The following is a 14,308-nucleotide window of genomic DNA, read 5'->3' on the forward strand; positions in this document are numbered from 1 at the left end:
ACTTCAGGATGAGGAATAGTGTGAGGTAGAATTGACACTGATTTCAGGGGGCGTGCGAAGAGGCTAGAGGTGGTTCCTGATGGGAATGAAAGACAGCTTTTGAAGACAAAGACAGGGCTCCCTGGCTTCCGGTATATATATTAAGGAACTAGGAGAGTGGTACCATGTGAGCAAGAATAAATTTATAAGGAGAGAACATTCTGAAGCAAATTGCATACTAAAACTGTACAAGTGAAGGAATGAAATAAAATAGCAATCAATTTGGCTTTTCGTAACCTCTTAGCAGAGGTATAGTGTGGGGGTTTTCTAGTGGGGATATTAATGGAGGGGGCAAGTGAGAAAGTTGCAGTAGTTGATAGTATAGCTATACTAGAATAGCCCAAGAATTAGCTGAGACTTTCACTTATCACATAAGTGAAATAAGTTCAATATCTATTTATATAGATGCATTTCCTATATTAATGAAATCTACCTGCACGACACACCTGAAGCCTTCTTTGGGTTGCACAACCACCTACAGGATAGTTAGGGCATTTTTATTTTATTTAATTAAATATATTTTTGTTGATTTCAGAGAGAAAAGGAGAGGGAGAGATAGACACATCAATGATGAGAGAGAATCATTGATCGGCTGCCTCCTGCACGCCCCCTACCTGGGGATCGAGCCTGCAACCCGGGCATGTGCCCTTGACCAAAATCGAACCTGGACCCTTCAGTCCGCACCGACGCTCTATCCACTGAGCCAAACCAGCTAGGGCTAGTTAGGGTATTTTTTAAAAGTACATATGTCACAGTAGCAAAGAAAGGCTCTAAAAGATTAAGCAGTTTACTCAAGAATCTTCAGGCAGGCCTAACTGGTTTGGCTCAGTGGCTAGAGCCTGCGGACTGAAGGGTCCCAGGTTCGATTCCTGTCAGGGACACATGCAGGGTTGTGGGCTCGATCCCCAGTGTGGGGCGTGCAGGAGGCAGCCATTCGATGATTCTCTCTCATCATTGATGTTTCTATCTCTCTCTCCCTCTCCCTTCCTCTCTGAAATCAATTTTTAAAAAAAGAAAAAGACTCTACAGGCAGTAAGTTCCATAGCCAGAACTCAACTGCAGATATTTAACTCCAAATGCAATGCTATCTGCGGATATATCAGGTCATGTTTTACTTCTGTGCATTAGGCGGGACTTTTTGGTTCAGGTTCTGGCACTGGAACCTTTATTTTCACGTGACTGATCTTTTATTCTTGAGTGCCCACTGCAATCCACAGCCAGCACCCAGCAGCCATTGGCCCACTCTCTTGTTTTTTTTCTCTTGTCATTTTCTATCAGTTCCTCTCTCTTCCCTTTGCCTAAACTTTTGCAACTTGCCCCATTTCCCTCATCCTACCAATACTGAAGGACGATGCTCTGAAGTGACCCTTACTTTCTTTTCGTTTCTTTGGGAGGGCTATGACAACGGGTGGCGGAATCTGAGTTGGTCCCAACCCCATTTATTTGTGGTCTGTAACCAGAGTGATAAAACAGAAAAAAAAAAAAACTGGGTCCAGAGACCTAGGTCCCTTTCGTAAACTGGGGAACGTTTTTATAGGCAAGTGGATTTTTAAATGTAACTGAAGAGTTTTCCTAGAAGCAAGTCAGTATCCTGAAACAGACTGCATTTTGTTGTGCAATAGCTCCATCCAGTTGTCAGAGGAAGAGCCCAGCCGCCCTGGGAGAAAGCCAACCAGCTCCCAGGCAGCCTGGCTGCAGACCTCACACTGACCACTCCACCGTCTCGAGGCTGCCGGGCGCTGTCTGACACAGCCTAATGAGAGCAGAAATCATTCACAATGTTGGAACCTGTGAACGAAAAGTATTATTGTGTTTGTAACTGAAAAGCAAAACGAGTCCACCGGTCTTGGTGTCCTTGTCGGAACAAAGAGCATTTGGCACGTAAGCGACATTTCTCTTCCGCAAAATTAAAACAGAAGGTAAAAAATGAAAAGAATGTGCAGGTGACTTTATTTGCCTAATTTTACCACCTCCAATTTCGTACCCAGCTATGCCACAGGAGAACCAAAGGGGAACGAAGAAGAAGTGAGGTGAATTCTGACTGGGGATACTGGAAAGGCTTCAGAGAGATTTCATGTGAACTGAGCCTGAAAAGAGATGTCAGATTTGAATTGCAGCACTTGAGGGACAGCTATGCCGGTTGAGAAGATAGGGTGTGCTCAGGGAATGGTGAGTGTGGCAGGAAGTTACTGTGATTAGAACGAACACAGTCAGATATTTTCAAGTCCATCTCCCTCACTGAAATTGAAGGTCCTTGAGCCTGGGTCTTGTATCCAAAACCAAACCCCTCCCCAACTTCCTCAAGCCTGCTCCCTTTGTAAATGTCCCCAGATCTTAAAGGACCCTGTACCCCAAGGGAAGGAATTTGGATGTTATTCTTTGGTAGTGAGCAGGTCTAGAGAATGTAAGGAGGGAAATTGCTGTATTTGCATTTTTTAAATATATTTTATTGATTTTTTTACAGAGATGAAGAGAGAGGGATAGAGAGCTAGAAACATAGATGAGAGAGAAGCATCGATCAGCTGCCTCCTGCACATCCCCTACTGGGGATGTGCCTGCAACCAAGGTACATGCCCTTGACCGGAATCGAACCCAGGACTCTTCAGTCCCCAGGCTGACGCTCTATCCAAGTGAGCCAAACCGGCTAGGGCTGTATTTGCATTTTAGAAAGAGTCACCTGGCGGCAGTATGAAGAACTGGAGTGGGGCAAGAATTTATGGGGGAAACACTTTCTTCAGTTGCAGTGATCCGGGATCATTGTAGTAACCTCTCTGCCTCAATGCCTCCAGAATAATCCTTCTAAATTGGATTTGACCCTCTCCATCTCAAAACCCTTCAAAGCTTTCCTTTGTGTTTAGAATAAAGCTTAAAGTCCCTTCATAATGTGGACCTATTCTACCTGTTGAGATTTTCTTTCTCCTGAGACCTCCCTTCCTATTCTCTGGTTTTAGTCAGGAAAGACTAGTCCTCAAATGCACCTCCTGTATGTGCCCCTTTGGGTTAATTAAGGCTATTTATCCACTTAGCAGTTTGCTCTTGGTCTTAACTGTGGTGCTCCTTTCATTCTTGCATGCAGGGCAGGGGAAGTTCTGTAAGAGCCAGGTGGTGACTTATTCATCCATGCTTCTTTCTCCACACCAGTTAGCCTAGCACTTGGCAAATATTTGTTGAGCAGAATTGAACTGTAATCGCAGGACTTGTATTTGGATTCATTTAACATGTTTGAAGCACCAGAAACCAGAAACAAAAAGATTGGTCCATTTAATTACATTAAAAAGGTAAAACACTGCACAGAAATAAAAGTTAAAAGGCAAAGCAAAATATAAAAAATATATCCGACAAGGAGGTAATTCTCTTAATATTCGAAGAGTTCCCAAAATTATTCACACCAACAGTCTTTTAAAAATGAGCAAAGGAAATAAAAACACTCATTCCTTTTCTCACTCATCAATTGTAAGGATGAAAGAGTTTTAAAGTATCCCAGTGGGACTGAGGGTGTGAAAAGATACACCTATAGGCTTTGTTGATGGGAGTAAAAGTTCATGTGCTCCAAATGGAGGAGTGGGGGGTGATTTTTCAATATCACATATATAGGTATGTTTGCATACCAGTATGCACGGAAAATTTTGAAAACTCAACATTGGCTGCTTCTGGGAAGACTTGTTTACATTGTGGAGCCTTTTGCATTGTTTGAACCTGCATGGTTCTCAATTTGTCCGATTTTAAAAGCTCTCCCTCCTAAAACACACACACATTTGTTGAACATTTCTTTCACAGTAAAAGCATACCCAGGTTATAGATATAACCATGAATACTATTGTTTATATCCTCCAGCTTTCAAATTCTCCAAAGGATTGCTGTTACACACTACACAGTGTGCCACACTCCCCATGGCTTGGAGAATCTGAGATGCTTTCTACAACAGGGAGATGCATGTGAACATGGTAAGATGCCTTCTACCTATATTTTTAGTTGATAGTTAATATCAAAGGCTTGCCTAACCCCAAAATTTTTCACGGCACTCACTAACATCCTAACACAATTAATTTATCAGGTTAATTAGCTTCTCCTCTCCCAAAGTAGAATCTTGAAGCGAGAAATACGATCGTGGCAAATTTAACAGGGCTGACAAGGGAAACCCCTGGGACTCTCCCCCTCCAAAGTGATGAAATGAGATGTTGAACAACCTGGTTACAAGCCGTGTATACTGAAGTTATCAGGGTATGTGTAAAGATGCAAAGAAGGAAGTAGGGGATTACTGTAGACTACTTTAAAATTTAACAGTTTTGTGGAGCCATATTATGATTAGATGGTAAAGGTTTGCTGATCAAAAACACCCAAATAATTAGTTTGTTATTAAAAGCACTTTATAGGAAACATTTTTATAGTAACCAAGCATCAAAGAGATCTGCGTTGCTACAAAGCTACAGTAATCAAGACAGTGTGGTGCCAGCATAAGGATAGGCATATCTATCAATGGAATAGAACTGAAAGCCCAGAAATAAACTCTCACAAATACAAGCCATTGATTTCCAACAAGAGTGACATGACAATTCAATAGGGGAAAGCAGTCTTCTCCACAAAAGGTGCTGGGACAACTGGATAGCCAGATACAAAGGAATGAAGCTGGACTTCTACTTCATACCACATACAAATATTAATTCAAAATGGATCAAAGACCCAAATATAAGAGCTTAGAACCACAAAACTCTTAGAAGAAAACATGTGTGTAAACCTTTGTAACCTTGAACTGGGCAATGCTTTCTTAGATGTGACACCAAAAGCAAAAGGAAAAAACAAATGGGACTTCATCAAAATTAAAAGCCTTTGGCCTGGCAGGTGTGCTCAGTAGTTGAGCATCAACCTATGCGCCAGGATGTCTCTGGTTCAGGGCACATGCGGGGGTTGCAGGCTCGATCCCCAGCAGGGTGCATGCAGGAGGCAGCCAATCAGTGTTGGTGTTTCTCTCTCATCAATGTTTCTCTCTCTCCCTCTCCTTTCCTCTCTTTAAAAATAATAATAAAAAAACATATCTTTTAAATATTAAAAGCCTGTCCCTAGCTGGTTTGGCTCAGTGGATAGAGAGCAGAGTGAAGGGTCCCAGGTTCAATTCCGGTCAAGGGCACATGCCCAGGTTGCATGCTCAATCCCCAGCAGGAGGCAGGTGATCAATGATTCTCTCTCAGGAGGCAGGTGATCAATGATTCTCTCTCTCCTCCTCTCTGAAATCAATAAAAATATATTTTAAAAAATTAAAAGCATGTATGTTTCAAAAGACACTATATAGTGAAGATACAACCCAAAGAATTGGAGAGAAAAAAAACCTGCAAACCATGTATCTGATGAGACTTGTATCTAGTATACATAGGACTCAATAATGAAGATACTCAATCCAATTTAAAAATGGACAAAGGATCTGAATGAACATTTCTCCAGAGAATATGTACAAGTGGCCAATATGCACATGAAAAGATGTTCAACCTCATTCGCCATCAGGGAAATGCAAATCTACAACCACAATGAGATGCCAGTTCACACGCACTAGAATGGTGTTAATCAAAGACAGACAATAAGTGCTAATGAAGATGTGTAGAGATTGAAACTCTCATAAACTGTAAAATGGTGCTGCCACTTTGGAAAATACTTGGTCAGTTCCTCAAAAGGTTAAATATGGTTACCTTTACAACCCTGCAATTCAACTCCCAGGCATATATCCAAAAAGAAATGATGTCCACACAAAAAGGTGTACACAAATGTTCAGGAAACGGCATGACCCATATTTAGCCAAACAGTGAAAACAAGTCAAATATCCATCCACAGATGGATCAATAAATAAAATGTGGTATATCCATGCAATGGAATGTTACTTAGTAATAAAAAAGAATAAAGTACTGATGCAGGCAACATGAATGAACCTTGATAAGAGGCTAAGTGAAAGAGGCCAGTCACAAAAGTCCACATATTGTATGATCCCACTTATATGTAAGTGTCCAGAGAAAGAAAATAGGTAAGTAGTTGCCTATGTTTTGGGGAAGAAATGTGGTGTTAGGGGGGAAATGAAGAATGTGTGCTAATGGGTACAGGGTTTCCTTCTGGGGTGATAAATGTGTTCTAAAACCGTTGTGGTGAAGGCTGCACAACATAGTCAATAGTATATTAAAAACCACTGTATTATACACTTTAAGTAGGTGACTTACATATGAATTGTATCTGAATGCAGTTGCTATTTTTAAAAAGAGCTATGCCGGGACAAATAGCTACAGGATGAGTGTTGATATTGGTATGTACATTGAAAGAGGTGACATTAAATTCCAAATCCTTAAACAAGCATGCTTAAAAGTACTGAAATGCTTCTCACTCAAGTATTTATTAATTTCTTGTAAGGTCCTATTTTAATCCATCACTTTGAGAGTCATCAATACAAATCAAAGAATTTCTGAGACAATCCAGAATTTCAAATACAACTTTACTCAAAATAAAATCACATTGTACCAGTGACGATCCTCTATGGCTTAAAAACAGCCGAGCTGAATTTTGGACAAAGACTAATCAGATGGATAGTTTGTTGTGAACAGCCATTAAAATTATACTCTTTGATGATCATGGGCCACCTGAAGAAAAGGGACACAAACTATTTGTTTTTGTTGATTTTCCATTATTAAATGTATTTTATAAAACTACTCTATAAATGAAGCAAACTGGATTTTTTAAAAGTGGAGAGCTGCTATGCAATCCACTTGTCACTATACTGAATATTTTTTAAAATTTTTGTTGTTGAAAGTATTACAGATGTCCCTTTTTTGTCCTCCATTGACCACCTCCACCCAGCTCCTGACCCTCGCAAGCTTTCAACACACTATTATATGTGTCCATGGGTTATGCATATATGCATGTAAGTTCTTTGGTTAATCTCTCCCTCCTTCACCCCGCTTCCCTCTGAGATTCATCAGTCTGTTGCATGCTTCCATGTCTCTGGATCTATTTTGTTCATCAGTTTATTTTGTTCTTTAGATTCCACACATAAGTGAGATCATATGATACTTGTCTTTCTCAATAGGCTTATGAATTGTTTTTATATCATAAAGTGAAGTTGAGCTCCAGTTTCATCCCAGTGTTGTGTTCACCTGATGAACCCCATACCCTTCCCTGCCTACTGCATCCTGAAAATAAAAATCCTACTTCTAAGAGAATCACGTTTCCAGCCCCACTACCATAGTTCAAGAATACTATGCCTTCAGAAGGTTGTCCAATATTTATGGATTTTAGTCACAGAGTCCTTTAACCATACCTTTCCTTAAAGCAAGCAAGCCAGTTCTTTTGCATGCCATTTACTTAAGGCAACCTTCCTGCAGCCCTGCTTCCTGCCTAGCGAATGCACTGACCTAATTTAAACCAAGATAGGCGAGTGAAGTAAGGACAGAGATCTTGGTAATGAGCCTCGGATTTGAGGCCACTCACAGTCACCTCTGCCATTACTCCTCTACCGGCCTTAAACTCAGGTGGGACAGTGGACAGACAACTCTGAATTTGTCTTGAGCTTTCCTTCTAGCATGTTGTTGCTTATGTGAAATACTGCCTTCTTTTCACCCCGTTAAGTCTTTACTTTCTCATACTCTACTTTTCTTTCGAGACCCAGAGGAAAAGCCCAGCTCCTTGTGTAGCCTTTCCTAACACCCCCGTAAGTCCAGGAAGTACTGTGAGCTCTGACAGTGGCACACTGTCATCAGGGCACTGAGAGCAAACACAAAGGACACATGGCTCGCTCAAGTTTGTCTCACCTTACAGAATATAAGATCTGTCTGGGTAAGGTTTGTACGGTCTTAAAAGATTACAGTAATCATTTATTAAAAATATTTATCTCCTTTTGAGTTAAATCATTTTAATGTAAACATTCAATAGGGCATCTTTCCCATTGCTCCCAAGATTTCATTTCTTTCTGCTGCTGTTGGCATAGGTGGCTTCACTCCATTCTGTCTTCTCTGCACCATGACAGAATTCTGCATATAGGAAAAAAAAAAGAAGAAGAAACCAAATTCAGTCATGTATTAACTGCTAATTATTTTCCAGTAATTTGCTATTGCTTCCCCAAAAAGGAAATTAAAAAAAAAAATAGGTTAAAAAGAAAACCCAAAAAACTACTTGTAAGAGTTCAGATTAAGTTTCAAACTATTAAGAATTAAGTAGAGGTGACTATTCCCACAGGACTACGTTAACGGTAACTGGGATGGGGACATGCTGTTTAACTACAAGAGCACAAGAGTACAGTCCTTCAATGAAACCATCAGTTAATTTAGCAGAGAGAAATGAAGCAGCTGGACCTAGTGCTCAGAGAAACAGAAATTGCATACCAATGTCTCCAGAAAAATTGGACCATTTAAACTATCCTGGGTGGCAGTGGGAGAGCAGGAGGCAGAAATGGAAGCCTAATATGTGTTATGACAAGACAAATTATCCATTCTGTTCATCTCTAAGAGAAATAAAATTATAACAAGGTTATTGTTTTAAGGCTGCAGATACTTACACACCTATATTAGAACTGCATCCTTATACCTTGGAGTAGGATGAGGCAACTAAGAACTCTCAAGAATTATTTAAGCTAAAATAACACACTGAGGACAAAGTGGAAAGGTGAAGTTTCCCTACAGCCACCCCAAAGGAAGGATTGTGGGTACTGATTAATTTCAGGCTTCAGATTCAAGCCTAACAGGTGAGTTAGACCATCTCATCTAACCTCGCTAGACTTACCCAGAACTTTCGGCAGTTTTTGTACTTCAAGAAGTAATTGGAACACATTTCCCTGTCATAGTTATTTTCATCCATACATCTGGTAGAAGCATCAGATTCCTTAAATATGTAAGATAGGCATCATTTAAGAGGTGGAATAGGATCTAAAAAAACCCAAAAAACTTCTGAAGATGCTTCCTCCACAAAGCAGCTAATATGAAATAGTTTCTTTTTGTTTGTTGTAATGAACAAAAACTGAATTATTTTTCCAACTATCCCAAGCAGTCATTCTGCACAGGGCAGACATCTTCCTTTTTGTAGTCTGGGTCAGTTTTTTTTAATATATAATCACGGGAATTTGAGCCAAAGCACTGACTGAGGTCATTTAACCCAGTAACCGTTTAACAAAGAAGCTGTGGCAGGTGCAACGTGTTCAAAATCACGGCAGCACAGCTAGATGCAAAATCGTCTCTTGACTCAGAGGGCAGCTCTCCTGCTTTTTCCAGTTCTGACTTTGACTTGAATGTTTGATGTTAATGCTAGTTTTGAGATCCTAAGTAAATGCTAATAACGGTCTACATCAAGGTAACTTAAATTAACACCATTCATCTCAGTGTATTTTTGCTATCATTATGCAAGTAAATACACTATCATGTAAGCAATTTTAATATCATTAAGATCACTTCAAAACTAAAGTGAGCAACACAGGGCAGGGCTATGAGTTCAAAGGAGGGTAGCTGCCATTTGGGAATGAAATTCAAGCTGTCTGAACTGGAAGTAGATTGGATAACAAACTTCAAAGAAAAAGGTATGATTCTAAGAGGTCACTACCTAAAGGAAAGCTTTAACTAAACGGGTAGGTAATTTGCTTCATGGATCTAAGAAATATATCCTATCTAAAGAGACTTAATAAAGCAATTGAAAACATAATATACAGAACAAATCTAAATTTCTATGCCAAATAATTAATGCATGTGTATATTTGGAAAATCCATATAGGATTAGGGAATATCATTTTCATAGCACCAGTCTGATGATTACATTATTCCAGGGTGACAAAACCAGAAGTAAGTATTGCTAGTCATACCAAATAAATGCCAACAAAGCTTATTATTCAACAAAGCATTTTGTTCATATACCTTTGTGAAAACCTTTAGAGTTTAATAGACTAATTCTATATCAGCCCCTTTCTCTCAGCCAGGTGGTCTCAAGGACATGATGAAATTATTGCTATTAAAACATAAATTTCAGTGACAATTTTAAAATATCATACTTTCCAACTTTCCAACTTTCCATGTTTGGACTAAAAATTTTCCTCAGTGTTACATATGCCTGTTTAACATTATAGTGATGATTAAATGCTTGCATATTATATAAATATGGAAAACTTAAAGGAGATAAATCTTTGTTAGCTAAATTATGCATATCTAAAAATGCTCTAGTAAAATAAGGATACACTGGTTAGAAATATTTTTTTTTTGTACAGAAATAACTTAAAAAATGGCAGAAAACAGAAACAGATTGCTAGATACAGAGAACAAACTTATGGCTGCCAAAAGGAGGGGGGCTCGGGGATGGGTGAAAAAGGTGAAAGTACAAACTTCTGGTTATAAAATAAATGACAGGGATGTAATGTATAGCACAGGGAATACAGTCAATAATAACTTATGGTGACAGATGGTTATATTTGACATATTGTGGTTATCACATCATAAGGTATATAAATGTTGAATAACTATGTTGTACACTTGAAACTAATATATGTCAATTATACTTTAATAAAAATAACTAAATTAATTAAAAAACAATAATTGACATAGTAGAAAAAGATTGAAGTGAATATTTACTGGATTTCTGAGTAGGAAATATAAAAGTTCTTTATTTTAAAAAAATCCCATTAAAATTAAAAAGCAAATAGAGAAACACATTTTTTTAAACAGAACTGAAGAAAACAGATGCCCACAAAATCAGAAGAAGCCTGTTTTCCCAACTTAACACTCATGAAAATTAAAAGCAAACCACCTTACCAACAAGCAAGGATTTATGTCAGGATCTCTCAGTCTTCGTGCTACCATTGGCATCCTAACAGTCTTCTTACTGAAGGGAGGAAATGTTGGGGAAAGAGTTATATAGTGGATGACATAAAACAGATCAATAAATCTCATTAGCCCCATAAGTGCTTGAAAATTACTTCTGGCATATTGATTATCTAATGAGGAACTTCCTACAGCCTATGTATTTTGAAAAAAAAAAAAAAAGACTTGGATATGTTTTTCCTTTGCACTGCCATGGTGCCTCAGTGCAAAGGCGATATTTAAATACATCTATTGAAATTTGATTATAAAGTCCAAAAAGAAAGATAGTTCAGCTAGCATTCAATATTAGTTTATTCTTATTTCTAAAGGTTAAGCAATTAATTATACTAACAAAACCTAAGAATACAGCATGCACTCTAACAGTTACTTCCTTATTATACATTGACTAGAGGCCCGATGCATGAAATTCGTCATGCAGGGGCTTGGCCCTTGCAGCCTCGGCTTCATCCGGAAGGTCGTCCGGACAGTCGTTCTGCAGTCTGGTCCAATTAGCATATTAGTTCTTTATTATATAAAGGATTAGCATACAAAATAAATGTGGAATAATTTAGTATAACCCAACTTCAGCAAAAACATTTGTTAACTAAAGAACATGGATGCCTATTCTGTGGCCAGCACTGCAGTGCCAATATACCAAAAAACAAAGTTATTGCTTAGTTGACATTTCAAAAAGTTTTTTTTAAAAAAGTTGAAACCTGACTTCCAGCATTATCTTATATTTAATTGATACTTCTGGGTTGAAGGAATCAGGGAACGCTACTGTCATTCATTAATCTTTCAACTCAAACCTTCCAGATACAGCCTGCAGAAATCTTTATTGATTAAAAGTGATAACGGTTCCCTAAGAGCCAATTAGTTATTCCCAGCCAAATCATATACTCATATAATTGGCATGTCAACTATATCCCACAACAATTGCTTTCTATAAATGAGTTCAACTGAAGTTGGTATGCCTATTATCTTCAAAGACATGTCATAGGAACTAAAAGAAAAAATTATAAAAACAATATTTCAAAGTGATTTTGTTTCAATATATTGTATACCATGGATGAACCACCTACAAATATTTTTTTTCAAATATATTTTTATTGATTTCAGAGAGGACGGGAGATGGAGAGATAGGAATATCAATGATGAGACAGAATCCTTGATTGGCTGCCTCCTGCATGCCCCCTACTGGGGATTGAGCCCACAACCCAGGCATGTGCCCCGACCAGGAATGGAACAGTAACCTTCTGGTTCATAGGTCAGTGCTCAACCATTGAGCCACACAGGCTGGACTACAAATATTTTTAAATGCTCTGCACTAAGTTTAAAGAGCTGACTTAATTTATATTCCTGAAACCTGTTCTAGGAAAAGACAGCAAATAATGTAGTATGACCTACAAAATGCCACAGAATAAAAAACTAAGTCAGTATAACCAGACAGAGGTCAGAATTTTTGTATGAAATGGTTTCTACTTTCATTGTCCAAGATGGGACCATCAAAAAAATATATCATGTTAAAAAAAAATACATTCAGAAAAAATAATCAAACCCCACAAGCTCCTGAAAAGTGGAGGTATTCACAATCAAGAGTCACCTAGTTCGGTTTCTTCGATTATGGAATGATCAGGCTGTCCAGGCTAAAAGAGACCAACCTTTGCAAAGAAGGATGGAAAAAAGTTTAGTCACTCTGGGGTCCTTTAACTATTCGTACCCACGATGCAATCCTTTTTTTTTTATGATTTTCATAGAAAAGTACATGAATATAACTGGCTAACAAAAACATCTTGGCAAAAGGGATATTCAAGATGTTGTTCGAATATATCTAGAAGTGTCTTCGTCTACTGAACACAATTCTTTTCCAGGCTTGACTTCCTAGAGGAAATGATGGTACTAAATGCACAGCCTTGCTGTTGACATCTATCCTCTGGTGTGAGAACACAGACCTCTGCTTAGCTGTTCACATTCCTCGGACATAATCTCAACAACGATCAGACACAGACAAAAGTCAGGTTGCATGCCTTATGTGAAAGCGTCCTACTCTCCATTTTGCATCATCATTAGGGGTTCTTTAGAAATAACACCTAGATGACATCACATGTACCCGAATTAAGTTTGCAGCATGAGTTTATTCCCATTTCCTTTCCTTTCCTCTCCGAATTCTAAACACACGTCCGTCTAAGTCTGGACTTCCGAATGGCACCTTCTTTGCATAAATCCCTCACGTGTCAACTAGAAATGTCCATTTACAGCGAGGAGCGGGCTGAAGGGCAAGATCAAGTGTTCCGCTAAGGAGAGGCCTCGTCTACTTACTGTCTGCAGGCACCAGACAAAAGTTACCCAGCTCTACCTGCCAGAAAGAAAACCAACGAGTTGAAGGAAGGGCCTCACAAGCATATTTGAGGAACAACTCTAAAATCTCCCCTAAAGGGCAGCCTGCCTTCAAAAGTATTTGATTTCCTTCCCATCACATCCCCACTCTCCAAGTAGCTTTGAAAGGGACGGGGGAAGGGCCCTTGGCTGGTCAGAGCCAAGGCAGGCTCTGTGGTTCTGACAACGCGCGGATGCAACTCGCGGGGAGCTGGGAAATGTCCTGTGAGGACCTCAAGCCCGTCACCCACCGCTGGGTGCAGAGAGACAGGGTCAGGAAGTCAGGGTGGCATACCGGGGGGAGGCGGGCAATCGAATGGAGAAGCCGGAGGGATGCAAGCCCGAGACCTCGCTGCCTTCCGCGATGCAGCCCGTCCGTCGAACCGTGGACGGCGGGCACAGGTGAACACACCTTGCTTCCACCTTCGACGGTGCCGAGGGGCAGGGGGCGAGGACAACGCAGGAAACTGGGTGTAGGTGCAGGCGATCACGCTTCAAAGGCTCGGAAGGAGGCTGGAGAAACAGCTGGGGTGGCCCAGGCACGGGTCACCTTCCTCGTCCCCGGACCGAAGAGACCCGCACCGCGGGGAGGAGAAGCGAGGGGAAGGGGCCCGGGCCGCGGCGAGGCCTGGTGGAAGCAGCTTCGCGCGGAAGTGTATTTGGGCCCCGTGGCGGCTCAGGTGCAGCCCTCGATTCCCCCTTCCCTGCAGGCGCCGCGGAAGGAGGGTGGCGGGATCACTCACCTCGAGGTGCCGCTCCGCCAGGGACCCAACAGTCTCCAGCTCCAAACACGTCAATAGCTCTCGCAGCTGGACCTTAAGTAGCGCGCACCCTAACGTGCTGCCCCCGCTCCCCGGCGGCCGCTGGTCCAATCGGCGCGCGCCGCCGCCAGACTGACAGCCGATCCTGGCCCTGCGCGGCGGGGGCGGGCGGGTCTCGCTCCGCCCCCAGCTGGCGGGAGGAGGGCCGAGGAGGGAGGAGTGGGCGGGGCCTCGCGCGCCGCCCCGCCCTCCCCGCCCCTCCGCGCCCCCCGCCCCGCAGCCCGCCTCTTAACACTTCTGCTTGATCGGCGGCTCCACCCGCCAATAGACGGG

General features: G+C 40.9%; 1 protein-coding gene across 4 annotated transcripts; it reads right to left on the bottom strand.

Moving 5' to 3' along the window:
• Window positions 1–6,486: 6,486 nt before the first annotated feature.
• CHCHD7 (coiled-coil-helix-coiled-coil-helix domain containing 7) lies at window positions 6,487–14,042 on the bottom strand. 4 transcript variants are annotated; one of them, XM_070392143.1, is made up of 5 exons: window positions 13,958–14,003; window positions 13,510–13,739; window positions 10,791–10,860; window positions 8,785–8,883; window positions 6,487–8,036 (listed from the first exon to the last, which is right to left on the bottom strand). In XM_070392143.1, the coding sequence occupies exons 3-5, from the start codon at window positions 10,842–10,844 to the stop codon at window positions 7,932–7,934; spliced, it is 258 nt and encodes an 85-aa protein (XP_070248244.1). In that variant the 5' UTR covers window positions 10,845–10,860; window positions 13,510–13,739; window positions 13,958–14,003; the 3' UTR covers window positions 6,487–7,931. The 4 variants fall into 4 exon arrangements, with proteins under 4 accessions (XP_070248244.1, XP_070248242.1, XP_070248245.1 ...); XM_070392144.1 differs by having other exon boundaries at window positions 7,948–8,036; window positions 8,785–8,927; window positions 13,958–14,027; XM_070392141.1 differs by lacking the exon at window positions 13,510–13,739 and having other exon boundaries at window positions 13,958–14,042.
• Window positions 14,043–14,308: the final 266 nt, after the last annotated feature.

Source organism: Myotis yumanensis, unplaced genomic scaffold (genome assembly GCF_028538775.1).
Source record: "Myotis yumanensis isolate MYYU_CA2020_CCGP unplaced genomic scaffold, mMyoYum1.0.hap1 SCAF_15, whole genome shotgun sequence".
NCBI classification, from domain to species: Eukaryota; Metazoa; Chordata; class Mammalia; order Chiroptera; family Vespertilionidae; genus Myotis; species Myotis yumanensis.